Raw genomic sequence first — 20,299 nt, 5'->3', positions numbered from 1 at the left:
AGTGGTAGAGGCCCTGGGCACCACATAAATAAGCCACAAAAACCAATGGGCTTTCCTGGTGTGCAATACGCGCTCCAAGCCACGTTTGACTGATGGTTCTAATAATCCAGGCCCAGAGTTCAGGCCCCCCCCCCTTCACCCTGGGGGAGCAAGATGGTAGGGAGATGGGGTACAGATTCATGGGTAGCTGATGGGTGCCTGGCCCAAGGTTAAATAGTGGCTAGTGGCTTAAATAGTGGCTAGTGGCTCAGTGGTAGGTGTTGTGTGCTGGGCATCACATAAGCAGGATAAGCAGAAAAAGCTGGAACTCCCCCCCCCCCAAAAAAAAAAAAAAGGGGTGGGGAGGATCATGAATTTGAGGCCAGCCTGGGGTACTAGCAAGACTTTTGTGGAGAACATCCTCACGCCACACTTGGGTCATTCTTTGTTGTTTTGTTGAGTGGCTTCTACTCACCGGAACGAGCAGCTGGGCTGGGCTGGGCCATCAAGCCCGGTAAGCAAGTCTCACCAAGTCTCAGATACTGCTTGTGGCACGCTCCCGCAAAGGTTCCACAGGAAAGCTGCCGTGTCTTCACATCTGTGTTGTCCATGATGGAGAACTCCAGATCTCATTTGGGCTGTAATTTCAAGAAGCTTAACCTACGTTAACTCCGAGTGGCCACAACTGCTCATTTCTTCTTAAAAGGACCCTGAAGATGCATCAAGTCCAAGAGAAGGCAATGCTTCCCTGTGATCCCAGCTACTCAGAGGCTGAGATCTGAGGACCAGGGTTCAGAGAGCCCAGGGAGCCCAGGCAGGAAAGATCACGAGACTCTGATCTCCAGTAAACCACTCAGAAAACCAGAAGTGGCGCTATGGCTCAAGTGGTAGAGCGCTAGCCCTAGGACAGACAAAAAAAATAAAGTTTCCTGTGTTCTGCAGGCATCGTCTCATGAATGCCTGGCCACAGAAACCCACCTGCTCACAGGGCTCTCCAGGTCACGTGCCCGATTTTTGCCACTTCCTAACCACCAATTCTGCCACAATCCACACTCAGCCTCAGCTCTCTCCACTCCCACATTTACTATCTGAGAGAACAAGGATTTTAATGTACCTGCAGCCGCTAGCACCCACACCAGGTGCTGGTGCACCTGGGCTTTCTCTTGGCAGAATGAACCTTGGACAGTAACACAGGAGCCGGTGGCTCATGCCTGTCGTTCTAGCTACTCAGCAGGCTGAGATCTGAGGATTGCAGCTCAAAACCAACCAGTCAATGAGACCCTTGTCTCCAACAAACTACTAAATAAAAGGTAAATAAAACAAAGCTAGAAGTGACACAAAGCCTTGAGCAAGTTGAGGGACAGCATTCAGGCCGAGTTAATTCAAGCCCCAGGAGCTGCACCCCCAAATAAAAACAGGCTGAGATCAGAGGTTCAGTTTAAAGACACACACACACACACACACACACACACACACACACACACACACACACACACACACACACACACACACACACACACAGCTTCACTTCACAGCTAGCACGAGGGCTGAGGTGCCTAGCATGCATGATAGCATGCATGAAGCAGCCCTGGGTTTGATTCCTCAGTATCACACACACAGAAAAGGCCAGAAATGCTAGCAAGGTGGCTCAGTGGTAAAGCACTTGCCTTGCATGCCTGAGGCCCTGGGTTCGATTCCTGAGCACCACATAAGCAAAAAGAAAAAAGCCGGAAGTGGCACTGTGGCTCAAGTGGTAGAGCGCTCGCCTTAAGCTGAAGAGCTGAGGGACAGTGTCCAGGCCCAGAGTTGAGCCCCACGACCGGACCCCCCCCCCCAAAAAAAAGGCCAGAAGTGGCGCTGTGGCTCAAGTGGTAGAGTGCCAGTCTTGAGCCAGCAGCAGCTCAGGGACAGCGCCCAGGCCCTGAGCTCAAGCCCAGCACTGGCAAAAAAGGTTGTTTTTTTTTTAAAGCAGTTAGCACATGACTAGAATCTTTACAAGGTCAACAAATTGGCCAACAAGCACATGCAAAGATGCTCAAGATTATTAGTTTTTAGAGGAACGCAAATCAGATTCAGAAACGCAATCGCCATTGTACTTGTCGCCCCAGGAAGACACGCCTACACCGAGCAGACAGGACACCGACCGCCACCATCCGTATCCGTTACTTTATTGAATTTGTTAAGGGTACAGAGTTCTTGCACTGCCAAACCATGCCTGAGAATCCAAAGAAAGAAATGGTACAGGACCGGCCCCCTCCACACCGCCGCCCACCACGGACAGCCCGCCCACACCCTACAGGGGACGCCGCTCCATCCGCTCCATCCGCGTGCATTCGCATCACTTCAGCATCTTCTAGAAGATAGGACGAGGGCTGGGACTCAACTCCGCTGCAGGCCTGTGGGTTTCCAGGACAGGAGGCCACGAAACAAGCCTCCCCAGCACCCCAGCCTCCTCCCTCCCCCCCCCCACCCCCCAAGTAACGCGGCAGGACAGCTGCCCGCTTCAAGGAAAATTATGTGGCTCAAGGTTCAAGAGATAAATTAAGGTTTTTGGTTCCCAAATGAAGTCTTCAATGTCACCAAGAATCTACACTTCTCATCTTCCAACCTCCCACTCTGGCTGACTTTGCTACTTGCCCAAATCCATCACCCGACACACACATCGGCAGACGGACAGACAGCACCCCGGCCGCCTCACCGGGAAGGCCTGCGCTCACACATCGCATCCCAGCCTGCGGGGGACCTGGCGCCCCACTGCGCAGGTCTGAAGCGCCCGCATCCACATCCCGCTGTGGAGCGTTACTCCACTCAGGTGGACCCACACAGGGTGGCCTGGAAAAAGAGGGTCTTTCCTGAAGGAAGGGGGACGATGACGGCGAGCGCTGCGTCTCACCCCGTCCTCCCCAATGAACATGGCGACCTCACCGAAAGTGGGGAGCAAAGCTGGCTAGACAACCATGGAGCTTACAGAACAAGGCCCAGTGCCTTCCCAGAGAACAGAAGGAACTTGCCATGAGCTGCTGGGGTGACTGGGGGGCTCTTCAAGGGTTGGGGACAGGCCCAGGAGGGGGAGCCCCTCACCGCTCCGTATTGAGGCTATTCATTTGGTTCCACTCAAGACTGGCAACTTCACAGACACGTCACAACTCTAATGTATGTGTGTTTCGGGTGGGCGGCTGACTTCACCCATGAGCAGCCAGAGGACGCGCTCCAAGTCAAAGCAACGCAAGGCCTTAATGTGGAACACAGAAAACGCACGAAGCCGATGAACGCCTCTCCCAGCCCTTTCCCAAGTGATGGACCCAGGTTCGGTGGAATTTAACTTGGAGCTGCGGCCGCCAACTGGAAATTTACGCTAGACATCACACCCTCACAGATGAGCCGGACACGGCTCAGTTTCTTGGAGCCCGGCCTGTGGCGGGGTCCCCCGCAGCCACAGCCCGCCCCGCTGCTCCCCAGGGTGGGACGCGGGGTTAAGGTCACTTAAATCTTCCTCCTTCACAGCACTATCAGAAGGCGGCTGGCCGGCTTTCCACAGGAGTCCCGGCAGGCATCCAGGAGAGCTGTTTCGGGGTGCCCACGAGGGGCGATCCACGCGAAGTCCAGGGTAAGCGCAGCGAATGTGAGGTAGTCAACCTGACAGGGGGCTCGGTGTTCCCGTGAGCACAGGCTGCGGGGTCGGGGTCCTGGAAGTTGCGGAGCAGGTTGTGAAAGGCCGTGGCTGAAATGGGGTTCAGCTACAGACCAATGAGAATCCTCCATATTCAATGCACACCCAAGAGCAGCGGTGCCCCAGGCCAGGAGGCTGAACACGAGCGGGTCCCGGGCGGCTGTGTGGGCTCCAGCGGGTTGGGGGGTGGCTGGCGAGGTGGTGGTGCACGCGGGGGGCAGGAGACTGTTCCGAGTGGCTGTCACTCGGGCGGCCGCTACTCGGCTGGTCCACGGCGCCCTGCGGCGGTGCTCCCGGTGCTCCCGTGGAAGGGCCTCATCCCTACCTCTACTTCTGTCTTCTACTCACTCCAAAGCGCCTCACCATTTCCTCTCAGTCCTCAGGGAAAAAGAAATGCTCCGGGCAATCAACATTTCCTCTTCACGAGGGTGTTTTGCAAATAGCTTCCTTGAATTAAGAAAAAGAAAAAAAAAAGGAAAAACAAAATGCCACCCCCTAGCACGCCGGGGGGACGGGGAGGAAGCGGCAACATCTTCATCCAAACACTTTAAGGCTTTGGCTGGAAGGAGGCGGGCTGGGTAACACTGAACGGGGGCCGCCGGCCTCGGCCTCGGCCGTGCTCACTGCAGGCCTAGGTTAGGGCCACCGCGAAGACAGCGAAAGACACGCACTGCACTCCGCCCGCACCGGGTTGTTACTTGCAGCAACGAGTAGACAGTGTGTCTATGTGGAAGTAAAGGTAACAACGCTCTCCTCCAAGTAACCTCCTCCTCCTCCTCCTCCTCCTCCTCCTCCTCCTCCTCCTCCTCGTGCGGTGATTTCTCCTGGCTTCCGAGCGGGGCGGGGTGGCGGGAGTGGAGCGGCCGGGCGGGGTGGGGTGAGGAGGGCGGTGCGCGCAGCAGTGGAGCTGGCGCGGGCCAGCTGCGGGTCTCAGTTGAAGCCAGCGGTGCGGTGCTCTCAACCAGGCCGAAGGCTGGGTCACTTTAAAAGCCACTCAAAAAAAATTTCCATCGGATGTCATTTACGTTTCCTTCCCCTTTTATTTACTCTTAAAACTTCACGTCCCTAAATAAGATGTAGATGTGCCGCGTGTGGTCATTAGCTCCAGGTAGCGCTCATTTTAAGTACCTGCTGAAAGGAGAACATGTGGAGCGTGAGGGCTGAGAGCCTCGCCCGCCAGCCACTCCCAGCACCGAAGCCGCGGAGGCAGCCGGGAGCCGGAGCCGGAGCCAGCCACAGCCGGAGGCAGCCACGCGCGCGTCCCGCCTAGCCTCCCCACTGCCAGTCTCGCTCATAAGCCTTAAAAGGCAGGGACTGGAGAAGCTACGTGACAACGGTCAAGTGTAATTCGGAGCCCTAGCCCTACCCCCACCCCGTCCTGAGCTCCCCGCGTTCTCAGCTGCCCGCCTTCGGCAGCCCTACCCCCCAGCCCCCCAACCAGGCCTTCACACTCCCCGCCCCTGCCGCCACCCCCACACACACAGCGTTCTTACTTCCGGCTTTCTAGGTGCTTGGCAGTGGACTGCAGGGACGGGAACTGCGTGTCGCTGTATATCTCTGGGGGTCCTTGCGGCGTTTTCCTTGTGGTGGTTAGCCGCGCCCCGGGAGGCCTATATACACCACTAGGCATCGCCGGTTCGGGGGGCTCTGGAACTGACAGGTTGCAAGAGTTTAGAGAAAACCCCCAGCCTCCGTCGCCCAGCGATTATGGGGAAAAAGTAATGCTGTACAGAAGCGTCTCTGGGCCCTGTGACCCAAGAGAAGGTACTTAACCCCAGCTGCGGGGTTGGTCCTGGGAGACCTCTCGTGGGAGACAAGTCCTGGGAGACTTTGCTCCCAGACCTGGACACGGACCCAGCCCAGCCGGCGGCATGCAGCTGCACGGACACCGTGGATGAAACCAACACCTGCCCCACGAAGCCTGTGCCATTTTGTCTTGTTGTCGGTCATGGGGCTTGAACTCTGGGCCTGGGCGCTGTCCCTCAGCTCTTCAGCTCAAGGCGAGCGCTCTACCACTTGAGCCACAGCGCCACTTCTGGTTTTCTGGTGGTTCACTGCAGGTCAGAGTCTCATGGACTTTCCTACCTGGGCTGGCTTTGAACCGCCATCCTCAGCTCAGCCTCCTGAGTAGCTAGGATGACAGGCAGGAGCCGCAGGTGCCCAGCAAAATAACTTTTAAAAAAACTGTTAGCTAGGCCGGGCGCTCTGGCTCAAAGTGGTAGAGCATTTACGTTGAGATGAAGAGCAGGCCCAGAGTTCAAGCCCCACGAACAACAACAACAAAAAGTTACAAACGTATGTGAACTTCCAAATAAATAAATGCCTTCTGTTTCAGAATTGAGTCTACATTTAAAGAGCCATACTCAAACTCCTCTTCCCAGGAAGGGAGGGGCTGACCCCCGCCCACCGGAACTCACCCACAACAGGCTGGCATGCTTACCTACAACTGGGGCAGGAGGCGCTTGCACCGGAGCTGTTTTATTCCAGGGCCCTGAAGACTTCTCCAGCCCTCCGCCGCCGCCCCCTTCTTCCCAGTGATCCCCGGGGTCTTCTCTCTTCTCGTTATCCTCCTCCTCCTCCTTCTCACTGTGAGGAAAACAAAGCCAACAGGGGACTTGAACAACCCACCAAAAAACCCTGAGATGTAGAGCTGAGCGCAGTGGCTCACGCCTGTCATCCTAGCTACTCAGGAGGCTGAGATCTGAGGATTGTGGTTCAAAGCCAGCCCGGGCAAGAAAGTCCGTGAGACACTGATCTCCCATGAACCCCAGAAAACCAAAAGTGGTGCTATGGCTCCAGTGGCAGAGCGCTCGCCTATGAGCTGAAGAGCTGAGGGACAGCGCCAGGCTCAGAGTTCAAGCCCCAGGACTGACCAAAAAAACAAAACCAAAAACCCCTGAAGCGTGGCTCTGGCACAGACTTGTAACCTCGTCAAAGCCTGGGCCAGTGCTTGGAAAAAGGGAGATGGGAACAAGAATTTTATTCACCTCACTCCCCGGGACTCCACGCCCCCCCTTCCTGCAACCGACTTCATGTGTAATAAGGACACCCCTACTTTTGAGAAGGTTTAAAGAACAATGGTGGTGACCACACCCCTCCCTCCACCTCCTTCACTTAACCAAAAACACCTTGTGGGGAGACAACCTCACAGCCCCAAGTTCAGACTCCAGACCTGGCAGCCCGGGGAGAGGAGAAATGCCGAGGAAAGGGGTTGCATGCACCATGGTAAGATTTTTTTCAAGTACGAGAATGTACAAACTGTCATTTACGGCAAGTGTATTTTTAGTAAGCAAATGAAGGGTTTTGAAAGATATAATTTTATTTGCAAAATGACAATTTTCATTCCAACAGAGGAAAGCAAGCCGAGGCCGGGGTTCCCCCAGCACTGACATTTTCCCACCCCCACCACCACCTAGCACCCCCAAATCCTCAGAGCAGCTCCTGCCAAACAGCTGTCACCTACTCAAAAAAAAAAAAAATGTACAGAAGCCAAGCACCTGCCTGTCATCCTAGCTACTCAGAAAGCAGAGATCACAGTTCGAAGCCAGCCCAGGCAGGAAAGGAAAGTCTGAGACTCTTCCCTCGAAGTAGCCACCATACCAAAAAGCTGGAAGTAGAGCCGTAGCTCAACAGGTAGAGTGCTAGCCTCGAGCAAAAGCAAGCAGCTCAGGGCTGGGAAGGTGGCTCAGTGGTAGAATGCTTGCCTAGCATGCAGGAAGCCCTGGGTTCGATTCCTCAGTACCAACCACATAACTAGAAAATAACCAAAGTGGCGCTGTGGCTCAAGTGGTAGAGTGCTAGCCTTGAGCAAAAGCAGCTCAGGGATGGCGCCCAGGCCCTGAGGTCAGGCCCCGGGACTGGCACAAAAACTTAAACCAGTATGGCTCAAAAGATACTGAATGCCTCACCCACACGCCTGCTTGCAGGCCGGGCAGCAGCTTTCTGCACGCACACCCTCTCTACTTTCCTATCTGCATATTTCAGTAGTGTCAACCCTCGATGCGGAAGCCAGCACACACGGTGCCTATTTCTGCAGAAGATAATTGGGTTAAAACTCAGTGTTTGAACCCAGTTAGTTAATAAATAGGCAGCTTTTCACTAGCCAAACTGTTTTTATCGCTCGCCACGGTATTACACTCACCTCCTCAACACTTCCACCAGTGGGGCTCTGTGTGGTGAGCGGCGGGGGGCTGGTGGGCGTGTGGGAGCAGACGGCAGAGGCAGAGGCTCCAAAGGACTGGCTGGGGGCATCAGCACCCCACCACTCACTCCGGGCGAGCGCCAAGTCGGGGGCGGGGCCTCTGCACAGCACAAGCTGGCACTCACACTTTAGGGCCTCTTCCTGTCCTACACAGCCGCAAGATCAGCCCAAGTTACTCTAGTGACGAAGCTCATTTTCCTTAGGAAGCTGATCAGTCTACGAAGTAAGGAGAAGACATTCTTGTCCCCCTAACCTCACACCAGTGCACGTGCAATCTAACTCCCCTTCCCCAACAGGGAAGCAGCGGAAGAAAGGCCTGACAAGCTCGGCATCTCCCAGGCGGGGCCCGGCCGGCTGGGGACTGGCGGCTGCGCAGCGGGGGCCGGCGGGGCGTCCTATCCTCACCTGACGGGGCCACAGGAAAATGCAGAGGTGAAAATGTCTGATGGCCTTCGGCGGGCCTCACGGCGGCTCTGTCTGCGCCCCGGCACTTGGAATGACCTCCCTGCATCTCAGAGCACAAGGCCCAGCACACAAGCAGTCACAAAAACCACGGCTACCAGGAAGGGAGGCTTGGATTCTGGAGTCAGCTCTTGTCTTCAAAGCAGGAGCTGAAGGGCTGAAGGCGGCCACCCCACAAGCAGAACCCCCGCCCCCCGAGTTCAGCTCAAAAACCAAGGGACCACTTGCTCTAGCCAAGGGTTTGTAAAGATCTAAGATTTCTCAACAAGTTTCCTAAAAAAAAAAATCTCTGGACTCGCAAGAACTCGATCCTTGCTTGAAACATGACAACTGTACATTGTGTAACTGTCTTTCAAAAATCCATGTTGGATGGGAGAGAGGCGGCCCCGGGGTCTACAGGAGCCATTGCCAGCTTGCGTGAGAACAGCCTCAGCGGCTTCCCGCTCACCTCCAATACAGTGAGCAACTGAGCGCTGACACCAACACGCCCGCTAAGCGTGCTAAGCATGGCTAGCACCGAGGCATACGGAGTAGTATGTGTGGGGGGCCTTCCCAAATGGACACTTAGGCTGAAAACCGCCAGGGAGATCACTGTAGATCACGGGGATTCTCCAGCTACGCCACGCAGTGAAGGCGGCAGAGAAAATATGGCTACAGTAGAGAATCTGAGTGCAAAGCACACGTACGATAATACTAGGACTTCACAATTCTTACAGCTCTTCGGAAGTCTGTGAAGCAAAGTTAGAAGAAAATCACTGGCTGGGTGCTGGCAGCTCATAACTACCACCCTAGCTACTCAGGAGGCTGAGATGTGAGGATTATGATTTGAAGCCAGTTCAGGCAGGAAAGTCCTAATGTATCACAGAAAAATCTGGAAGTGAAGCTGTGACTCAAGTGGCAAGAGGGCTGGCCTTGAGCAAAAGCAGCTCAGGGACAGCGCCCAGGCCCAGGATCCCCTACCACCCCCCCAAAAAGGAACCACAAAACTCAAATTACTGACTGAAAACTTGAAGACATTTGAAGTCAACTTCCTTCTCTCTTGTCCCAAAGATAAAGAATACAACAGTGGGATCGAGGCTAGCCTGGGACACACAGGGAGACTTTGTCCCCCAAAAAGGAAACCAACCAGACTAAACTGCAGAAAGAATCACCACCCCACCAAAGCCTCTTGCCTTCTACGCACTTCTGCTCCAAAGCTTAGATGAAGCCACAAAAGGCATCCATTGGGTCCCTCCAGCAACACAACACTCACACCAAGTTTTAGTCCTAGTGCCTAGCTGGTTTTTGTGACCGTCCTAGGACTCCAACTTAGGGCCTAGGCACTGTCCCTAAGCTCTTTTTCTCAAGGCCGGTGCTCTACTACTTGAGCAATAGCTCCATGTACAGCTTTTTGGTGATTAATTGGTGATTAATGTCCCACAGACAGCCGGGCGCTGGTTGCTCACACCTGTCATCCTAGCTACTCAGGAGGCTGAGATGTGAGGATCGATCTTCAAAGCCAGCCCAGGCAGGAAAGTCCTGAGACTCTTATCTCCAATAAACCACCAGAAAACCGGAAGTGGCTCTGTAGCTCAAGTGGTGGAGCCATTGCATTGAGCTGAAGAGCTGAGGGACAGCGCCCAGGACTAGAGTTCAAGCCCCACGACCGACCAAAAAAAAAAAAGTCCCACAGACTTTCTATCCCAGGCTGGCTTTGAGCCAGGATCCTGAGATCTCAGCCTCTCCAGCAGCTAGCATGACGGCGTGAGCCAGCAGGGGGCGGCTGGAACATGCCACTTTCCTTACCACAGCTCAGCAGCCTTTCCTCATGATAGCCAGGAGAGCCACGTGGGCCAAGTACCCCCTCTCATCCAATTCTCATCACCAGAGACAGGAGTTCTCCACAGCTAAGTCACGCTTCATACCCATGAGAAGGAGGTGGTTAATAGTAACCAAGTACCCGTGACATCCGGCTAGAGGTATCTATCCAACAACCCTGAGTACAATCAACACTTAAAAGTAAAAAGACTTAGCCAGGTGCCAGTGGCTCATGCCTGTCATCCTAGGTACTCAGGAGGCTGAGGTCTGAGGATCACGGTTCAAAGCCAGTCCCGGCAAAAAAGACCATGACTTTTTTTGTTGGTCGTGGGGCTTGAACTCTGGGCCTGGGCCCTGTCCCTGCACAATTCAGCTCAAGGCATGCACTCTACCACTTGAGCCACAGTGCCACTTCCCCTTTTCTAGTGGTGTATTGGAAATAAAAAGAGTCTCACGGGCTTTCCTGCCTGGGGCTGGCTTTGAACTGTGTGGTCCTCAGATCTCAGCCTCCTGAGTAGCTCGGATAACAGGTGTGAGCCATCGGCGCCCCACCTGCGAGACTCTTATTTCCAAATAAAACCAGCAGAAAAAGCTGGAAGCGGCTCTGTGGCTCAAGTGGTAAAGCACTCACCTTGAGCTACAGAGCTGAGGGACAGGGGCTGGGAAGGTGGCTCAGTGGTAGAGTGCTTGCCTTGCATGCATGAGGCCCTGGGCTCAATTCCTCAGCACCACATAAGCAGTAAAAGCTGGAAGTGGCGCTGTGGCTCAAGTGGTAGAGCGCTAGCCTTGAGCTGAAGAGCTGAGGGACAGCGCCCAGGCCCGGAGTTCAAGCCTCATGACTGACAAAGGAGTAAAAAAATGGACTGGGAGCTTGTCTGCCTTGCAAGCTTGAGGCCCGAGTTCAATGGCCAATACTATACTGCCAAACACGCAGACTGACCTGCTGCCCAAAGTCAATCAAACGTGAGGCTGTGGACGCAAAATGCAAACCACTTGTCTTTCCTGAAAGCCCACATTTTTGCTAAATAATCAACTCTACCCATTATGTAACCTACCTGCTTACCACTTACCTATGAACAAACAATTCTTTCCTCTGAGACTCGGGCCATGTTGATTTCTGTGGCAGGGCAGTGCTGGGGACAGAGCCCAGGCTTGTGGCAGGGCAGTGCTGGGGACAAAGCCCAGGCTTGGCGCAGGGTGCACAATGTTCCACCGATCAATGACGCCCCAACCTACTGTCCTCTTTTTTTTTGTCAGTCATAGGATTTGAACTCAGGGCCTGGGCACTGTCCCTAAGCTTATTTTGCTCAGCACCACTTCTGGCTTTTTCTGCATGTGTGGTACTGAGGAATTGAAACCAGGGTCTCGTGCAAACCACTCTACCACTAAGCCACATTCCCAGCCTTGTCACCTTTCTTAATAAAGGGAAGACCGCAAGTCTGAGGCTTTTCTGCTCCACCTATCAAGTTCAAGAACTGGACAATTGAAGCAGGACTATCTCAAATTAAAAGAGGCTAGGAAAAGGTGGCCAGGGGCTCATGCATGTCATCCTAGCTACTCAGGAGGTTGAGACCTGAGGATCATGGTTCAAAGCCACACAGGGCACAAAAGTCCGTGAGACTCTCATCTCCAATGAACCACAAGAAAACTGGAAGTGGTGCTGTGGCTCAAGTGGTAGAACTCTCGCCTTGAGCTGAAGAACAGCACCCAGGCCTAGAGTTCAAGCCCCACGACCGACCAAAAATAAAAGGCTACGGATGTGGCTCATTTGTCTGGCCTACAGGCCCTGTCTGGAGGGAGGGGAGGGTTTCAATTCCCAGGACCAAACAAAGTAACAGTTGAGGTCACTACTGTAAAACCTGAGATGGCTTCTCTCTCAATCCTTTCTAGAAGCTATTCAGAAGGGGTGATGGAACTACAGACTCCAGATTCCACCATGTAAGGATTCACAAAAAGTTTCCTGAATAAGGAATGTTCCACACGTGAACAAGTCGGGTGGAGAGAGCTCAGGGGAAGCACTTGCCTAGCAAGGCCAAGACCCTGAGCTCCATCCTTGGCTCTGGAAAAAAAAAAAAAAAACTAAACTAAAAAGACCAACTGAGGTCAGTGGAAAATGGCCACAATGGCCACCCAGGGGCTCCAACATAAAAGCCAGTCTACTTTAGGTCAAACAGAACACTTGTACTCAAATACTCAGACCAACCGAGATTTCCTCATCCCCCTTAGCAAAAGTTCAACACTTTACCATCTGGAGTACTTCAAAGTACAAGGGGATCCCTTGAATCCCAAGAGTTCCCCCTCTCTTAGGAGATTAAAAGTCAGGGCTGAGGGAGGAGCTCAGTGGTGGAGCGTTCACTTAGCCATGTTCCGGCCCTGGGTTTGCTCCAAGGCACTGAGGGCAAAATAAGGCCACAAATCAGCTATGCATGGCGCTGCCTACCCATGTAACCCAGCACTTAGGAGGGCGAAGAAAAGATCAGACTGCTTGAAGTCATCCTGGGCTACACACTGAGATCTGGTCTCAGAGCCAACCATCAGAATAAAATCAATTTTCAGCGGTGTGGAGTCTGAAAGCCCTTCACAGTCCAATACTATCTTTCCTATCCACCACTGAGCTCTCAAAGTCCAGGCCATGAAAGTCGAACTTTACCACCAACCGCCAAACGCTCACACAGCCACACCAGCGTCATGACAGGAGCCTCACAATCCGCACCCCCGCCAGTTGTTACAGGCCAAGCCCCAGGAGAAATTAAACTAGAACAGATATGACACCTTTTCAAAAGCAGCTAACACAAAGGAAACCAACAAGTGGCTGGGAAATCAACAGTATTAACAAGAACACTGAGTGAAAAGGCACTTCCTGAAAGCTTCCCATTACAAACAGGTGGTTTCATCCGGGTAAGCTCACAAAATGACAGTCAAGAACCTAAGGGCCTGGCCGTGGGAGGTATTAAATATACTTAATCTCTGAAGTCCAGTGTGGTGGTGCATGCCTTGTAACCCCAGCCATCTAAGAGACTGAGAAAGGAGGATGGTGAGTTTGAAACTATCTCAGAAGAAAAAAGAAAAACCTCTAGTTCTTCACTAAGAGTTATTCCGAACTATAAATGGTATCGAGGTCAAAGGACAGTTTTCAGTTAAGGGAAGTATTTTTCCTTCAGCTGAATTTCTGGCTGAATTTCAAAGATGGCAGTTTACTGAGATCTTATTTCTTTAAACTGGAAGTCAAGAATTTTATTTTTGGTTGGTTGTGGGGCTTGAACTCATGAGCCTGGGTGCAGTCCCTGAGCTTCTGTGTGCTCACGGCTAGGGCTCTACACCACTTGAGACACAGTGACACTTCCAGTTTTTGAATGGTTAATTGAAGTAAAAGTCTCATGGGGACTTTTCTGCCCAGGCTGGCTTTGAACTAGCCTCCTGAAAGCTAGGATGACAGGCGTGAGCCACTGGTGCCCAGCAAGAACTTTTTTATGGGGGGGGGGGGGTGAGGGTCCGGTCGTGGGGCCTGAACTCTGGGTCTGGGCGCTGTCCCTCAACTCTTCAGCTCAAGGCTAGTGCTCTACCACTTGAGCCACAGCGCCACTTCAGGCTTTTTTCTTATGTGGTGCTGAGGAATCGAACCCAGGGCCTCATGCATGCAAGGCAAGCGCTCTACCACTGAGCCACCTTCCCAGCCCCAGTAAGAACTTTTTTTTTTTTTTTTTTGGGTCCAGTTGTGGGGCCTGAACTCTGGGCCTGGGCGCTGTTCCTCAGCTCTTCAGCTCAAGGCTAGCGCTCTACCACTTGAGGCACAGCGCCACTTCCGGCTTTTTTCTTTTTGCTTATGTGGTGCTGAGGAATCGAACCCAGGGCCTTGAACATGCAAGGCAAGTGCTCTACCACTGAGCCACCTTCCCAGCCCATGCAAGTACTTTTTTTTACCTTAAGGTAACAGACTATTTTCACCTCCTACCCAAATTACAAGCCCCTCAAAATAGGTCTGGGTTTTTCAGACAAGGGATATTGTTACATCCCAGGCTGGCCTGTAACCTCTCAGCATCCTCCTGCGGCTGAGACTGCAGGTGTGTCAAACCATTCCTGCCTTTACTTTCCATATTCAACAAAGAACGAATGACTCCCATCTTGTTAAAACACATTAATTTCAAAGTCTTAAAACCAACCAGTTTTTTTTTTCTTTGCTGGTCCTGAGCTTGAACTCAGCGCCTGGGAGCCTCTTAGTGCACAAAGCTAGCACTATCACTTGAGCCACAGTGCCACTTCTGGCTCTTTTGAGTAGTTTATTGGTGATTTTCTGCCCTGGCTAGCTTGAAATGGCAATCCCCAACTCAGGATCACAGCTATCAGCCACTGGCACCCAGCTCCAATCCAACTTTTGAAATCCATTTCCTTTAACTTTAAAAGTAGCTGTGGAAGACTTTATGGTTCTATTCCTATGAAGTTCCAAAGAAATATAATCTATGGTCAGGTTAGTTGTCAAAATCCTTGGAGGTGAAGGTAATGAATAAAAAGTCTTTCATGGGCTGGGAAGGTGGCTCAGTGGTAGAGCGCTTGCCTTGCATGCCTGAGGCCCTGGGTTCGATTCCTCAGCACCACATAAGAAAAAAGAAAAAAGCCGGAAGTGGCGCTGTGGCTCAAGTGGTAGAGTGCTAGCCTTGAGCTGAAGAGCTGAGGGACAGTGCCCAGGCCGAGTTCAGGCCCCACGACCGAACCCCCTCCCCCCCCAAAAAAATGTCTTTCTCTGCCAAGTACCTAGGGCTTCAATTACAAATTAATTAATTTGCTTACTGGAGAGAACCTGAAAAATATCCATACTATTTTTTAACCTCCCCTTGCCAAAGACACACACACACACACACACACACACACACACACACACACACACACACACACACACAAACACACACACACACACACACACACACACACACACCCAAAAAGCTAAGTTCAACCACCAGTATTAAAAGTTAAAAATGGAGCTGCAAAGCCAAGCTCTGGTGGCTCACGCCTTTAATCCTATCCACTCGAGGCTGAGATCTTGAGGATCTCGGTGTAAAGCCAACCTGGGCAGTAAACTCCTTAAGACTCATCTCCCATTAGTCACAAAAAGCCGGAAGTGAAGCCGAGGCTCAAATGATAAGATTCTGGCCTTGAGCGCAGAAGCTCAGGGATGCCCCTCCCCTTCCCTGGGCCCAGAGTTCAAGCCCCAATACCAGCACAAAAAAAATGTCATTGGAGGAATAGCTTACTACTACAGTGACTGTCTAGCGAGCATGAAGCCCCAGTTCAAAGCCCCTGGTGCCAGTCCCCCCCAACCCCCCCAAAATTAAAAATGACAAAGTCCATTCTCTTGGTCTCAAATTAAAAAAAAAACCTAACCAAGCAGAGGTGAAAGGAGGTGAGCTCTCGGAGAATTCCTGAGCTGGCAACTCATTTCAAATGCATACAGAAGAGCTGACTTCATGGAGGGGCAGTAGCCAAACCATTCCAGCCCTAGTAAGCACATGGAAGTTGAAAGACTACCAGGATTCTGCTTTGGATTATTTTTAAGGGGGGTGGGGGAAGGCAGAGGATTTAGCTCAGTGGAAGAGCATTTTGCCTGGCCAAGTGCAAGACCCTGAGTTCAGTTTTCACCTCTGCCAAAAAAGGGGGGGGAGGAGGAGAGGTGGAGAGAAAGGAAGCCAAACTTGGGCCCAATACCCTCCTTTTTTTTTTTTGGGGGGGGGGGGTCAGTCCTGAGGCCTGAACTCTGGGCCTGGACGCTGTCCCTCAGCTCTTTAGCTCAAGGTTAGTGCTCTACCACTTGAGCCACAGCGCCACTTCTGGCTTTTTTCTGTTTATGTGGTGCTGAGGAATTGAACCCAGGGCCTCATGCATGCAAGGCAAGTGCTCTACCACTGAGCCACCTTCCCAGCCCCCAATACACTGTCTTAAAACAGGGTTGTTTATAGCTCCACACTGACCTTATCTGCATTGCCTGGACTCGTAGTCCGCTGTAATCAACCTCTTTCTGCTCAAATTCCTTCCACTCATCTTCATCCTGAGGAAGAAGAGAAGGGGGGGTGAATAAAAGACCATTAGATCAATGAAAGCACTTTGGAAGCAAATGGCGAAGCAGATCTATGGGGGGGGGAAGGGGGGGGAAGAGTGGGGAAGGAGGGGGTCGGGAGGCTAGGAATCTGCAATCTTAAGCTAACTTAAGTGAAATGCAACAATCATCCAGCCTCTCTGCTGGAGTAGGGGTGGGGGGGGGGCAGGGAAGAGAGAAAACCACCAGGAAAAAGCTTGTACGGGGGGGCCGACTTCCAACGTCCCCCCTCAAACTCTTCGGAAAAAGTCGGGAACGAGGAAATTTGACCATTAAAAAAAAAAAAAAATAGAGATGAACAATCCTGCCAGTTCAAAGTGTTTCCAGAGGCTCGAGATGGCAGAAACCTTTTATTAATTTGTCTTCGACGGGTTTCATGAAGAATCCAGAGCCCCCCCCCACCCACCCACCCATAAATGCCCGGATTGAAGCATTCATTAGTAATATTCATCATCACCATCATCATCATCATGAATCTGAACGCGCCCACTGCTGGGGGGTGGGGGGTCGGGGCCCTGGGGGTGCCCCCCTTCCTCCCTCCCCCCTCCCCCTCCCCCCCCCCCCCGCTCCTCACCTTGGTCGCGGCCTTGCCCGCGGCGCCCGAGCCCGCGCCGCCCGCGCCGTCGCCCGGCCTGGGCCCCGCGGCCCCGCCGGCCTGGTCGCCCGGCCGGGTCCCCGCGCTGCCCGCGGCCCCGCCGGCCTGGTCCCCCGGCCGGGCGCCCGCGGCCCCGCCGCCGCCGCCCGCCGCCCCGCCGCCCCCGCCCGCGCCCGCGCCGCCCGCCGCGCCCGCGGCCCCCGCCGCCCGGCCGCTGCGCTCCTTCTTCTTCTTCTTGTCTCTCTTGGCGAAGAAGTTGTCCAGGCTCCGCTCCTCCGTCTCGGCCATGGCCGCGGCCTCTCCGGCCCGGATGGGCGGCGGCGGCGGGCGAGGCCCGCGGGGCTCCGAGCTCACGCGGCCCGCGCGGCGCGCCGACGCCTCAGCGCCCGCCCCGGAAGCGGCCGCGTGGTGGTGTTCGCTCCCCCGCGCCCGAGCTGAGGCGGCGTCGGCGGCGACGACGGACGCGCACGGACGGACGGACGGGCCGGGGGTGGGGAGGAGGACAGCCGCGGGCCGCAGGCTCCGACCACAGAGCCCGGCTGGCGGCGGCGGCGGCGGCGGCGCGTGCTGGAGGAAGCCGCGCGCGCAGGCCCGGAGAGGAAGGGGGAGAGGGGGCGGGGAGGGGAGGGAAGGGGAAGGAGGGAGGGCGGGCCACCAGCAGAGAGAGGCCGCGCCGCGCCTGCGTGCTGAGCTCCGCCCGCCGCTGTGGGCGCGCCGGAGGGCGGGTTGGGCGGGAGGAGACGGAGGCGGGGCCCGAGCGACGAGCCAATCAGCTGGCGGAACGAAACGCTTAGGTGACAATCCCCCCGCCCGCGGTGGGCGGAGCGGAAGGGGGGAGGGGGCGGGGAAGAAGAGGAGGGTCCGGAAGCCGGGAAGAGGCGGAGGCATCTATGCAAAATGAAGTGACGTCACGCGCGGAGTCCGGCTTCCTGATTGGCCGAGCGTGTTGCCTCGTGGGCAGGCTTTTTGGTGACTTGGCTCTAGGCAGGACCCCGGCAGGGCCGGAGGTGCGGGCGGGTCGCGCATGCGCGGAGCCGCACGTGTGTGTCCACAGGCCTAGAGCTAAGTCCCACCTGCTAATCAATAGGGAGATCCGCAGGAACAGATTGGTGTGTACACCGGGCAGGGCCCTGCCAGGCCCGGGTCAACGGATCCGACCCTCAGCTTCTCTCTTACTTCTGTGTGTGTGTGTGTGTGTGTGCCAGCCCTGGGCCTTGAACTCATGGCCTGGGCACACTTGTCCCTGAGCTCTCCAGTTCAAGGCTGGTGCTCTACCACTTGAGCCACAGCACCGCTTCCGGCTTTTTTCCTGTGTACTAGGGGAATCGAACCCAGGGCCTCATGCATGCTGGGTGAGCACTCTACCACTGAGCCACCTTCCCAGCTCTCCCTGTCCCCCTCCTCCCCTTGGTTCTTGCCAACAAATAAGGGGATGGGGGCGGAGAGCTGGGCTCAATGGTAGGGCTGGCTGAGCACCAGGCCAGGCCCTGGGTCCCATCCCTGGCACTGCAAATAAATAGTAAAGGGGGGGGTGAGGCACCGGTTACACACAGAGTGTGAGCTGGTTGGTATCCCATGCTCAGCCCTGAACCCGATAGAGACCTCTGACCTTTGTGCCACACTCCCAGCAGAGATAGATTCTTATTTTTAGGGTGTGTGTGTGTGTGTGTGTGTTGCTTGAACTCAGGGCCTGGTGACTGCCCCTTAGCTCTAGTGCTCTACCCATGGAGCCGCAACTCCACTGGGAACTTTTTGCTGGTTAATCGGAGAACAGAGGCTTCCAAAACGATCATCCTCAGATCGCAGCCTCCTGAGTCGCTAGGATAACTGACATGAGCCAATTAGACGATTTAAATAAAAACACCAAGTGATGCGAGGGAGTCACTGTCAAATTTACCACCTCTCTCCCTCATTTATTGGTTGGTTGGTTGATTGACTTTGCCCCCAGGGCCTTATGTTCTAGCTTGGTGTTTTCATTCATGGCTTGTGCTCTGCCACTTGGAACAATCCAACACTTTGCTGGCTAATTGGAAATGGAGTCTTACAAGACTTTTCTGCCTCAGCTGGCTTTCATCCTGGAGCCTCAGATCACAGCCTCCTATGTAGTTAGGAGACAGATGTGCGCTGCAGCTCCTCTCCTTCCCTTCTTAAAACAATGTCAACTGGCTTTATTATTGATAGATGAGATCTGGGCACCGGTGGGTACCGGTGCCTCACATCTGTAATCTTAGATTACAAGGAGGCTGAGATCTGAGGATCCCAGTTCAAAGCCAGCCCAAGCAGGAAAGTGTGCGATTCATCTCCAATCAACCAAATTAGCCAATTAACTAAAAAAGCCTGAAGTGGAGCTGTGGTTCAAGTGGTAGAGCGCTAGCCTTGAGCACAAAAGCCACAATGACACCCAGGCCCTGAGTTCAACCTCCAGGACCTGCATATATACACACACACACACACACACACCAGTTTCCCACCAGGAAAGGGAGCAGCTTGGTGGAGGACGGGCTTAACTACAAGACAATGACAGCTACACAGACACACTGGCATCTCTGCTGGCCTGACCTGAGTTTCTTCTCCGTAATCAATCACACTGACAAACTGTGCTAAGAACTTCTGCTGTGTCGGTCTTTAAGGGCTGTTCTTTTGCTCTGCTGTTTCTCAAGACATTAATTTCTTCAAGGATGTATTATTGATGAGGACCAATGGCCTGGGAGTCATTGTCTTCTAGATCTTGTAGATTAGAAGGAGTTGAAGGCAGGATCCAGAAATCACTCAGTTTTGAGTAAGGTGCACATCGTCTTAAAAAATAGGAAAATAAGCTGGGTACCGATGGCTCACGCCTGTCACCCTCGCTACTCAGGAGGCTGAGATCTTGAGGATCACCGTTTGAAATCAGCCCAGGCAGAGAAATCTGTGAGACTCTTATCTCTGAATAATAATGAGTCAGGGGCTGGGGGAGGTGGCTCAGTGGTAGAATGCTCGCTGAGCATGCATGAAGCCCTGGGTTCGATTCCTCAGTACCACATACACAGAAAAAGCCAGAAGTGGAGCTGTGGTTCAAGTGGTAGAGTGCTAAACTTGAGCAAAAAGAAGCTCAGGGACAGCGCCCAGGCCCAGAGTTCAAGCCCCACCACCGACACACACAAAAAATTTTAAAAAAAAAAAACCACAACAATTTCGATTAGAGATATTAAAGGAGGATAGGGGTACTGGGTGGGCAGTACTAAAGTTGGCTAGCATCACAGGTAGGTGACTGGTGTCACAGAAGGTACCTACATGCCCAGCCTGAGGAGCTGGGAACAAGTCTCTGTGTGGGAAGTAACGTACTGACCAAGGCTAGCTGGGTTCCTTGAGACACTTCAATTACGTTGAGAAATGAAGTCCTGAATGGCATGGGTTAGTGGCTAGGTAGAGGGCAGGACTGTTCAAAAGGGCGGAACCAAGAAGACTCGCTGCCCTATTTGCTATCTACCCCCTGGGACTAATGGCATTTCCTGAAGTGCTTGTGACAGC

At 53.7% G+C, this 20,299-nt stretch overlaps 1 protein-coding gene across 2 annotated transcripts; it reads right to left on the bottom strand.

The window, feature by feature from the left end:
* Nucleotides 1–2,126: 2,126 nt before the first annotated feature.
* Cdv3 (CDV3 homolog) lies at nucleotides 2,127–17,411 on the bottom strand. 2 transcript variants are annotated; one of them, XM_070005433.1, is made up of 5 exons: nucleotides 16,769–17,411; nucleotides 16,070–16,146; nucleotides 6,090–6,235; nucleotides 5,143–5,302; nucleotides 2,127–4,777 (listed from the first exon to the last, which is right to left on the bottom strand). In XM_070005433.1, exons 1-5 carry the CDS (start codon nucleotides 17,075–17,077, stop codon nucleotides 4,765–4,767), a joined length of 705 nt encoding a protein of 234 aa, XP_069861534.1. In that variant the 5' UTR covers nucleotides 17,078–17,411; the 3' UTR covers nucleotides 2,127–4,764. The 2 variants fall into 2 exon arrangements, with proteins under 2 accessions (XP_069861534.1, XP_069861533.1); XM_070005432.1 differs by having other exon boundaries at nucleotides 2,127–4,780; nucleotides 16,769–17,404.
* Between the last annotated feature and the right edge of the window lie 2,888 nt (nucleotides 17,412–20,299).

This window comes from Dipodomys merriami, unplaced genomic scaffold (genome assembly GCF_024711535.1).
Source record: "Dipodomys merriami isolate MVZ:Mamm:240054 unplaced genomic scaffold, mDipMer1.0.p SCAF_68, whole genome shotgun sequence".
Classification (NCBI taxonomy): Eukaryota; Metazoa; Chordata; class Mammalia; order Rodentia; family Heteromyidae; genus Dipodomys; species Dipodomys merriami.
The sequence above is the reverse complement of the archived record's forward strand: the minus strand, read 5'-3'. Positions and strand labels throughout refer to the sequence as shown.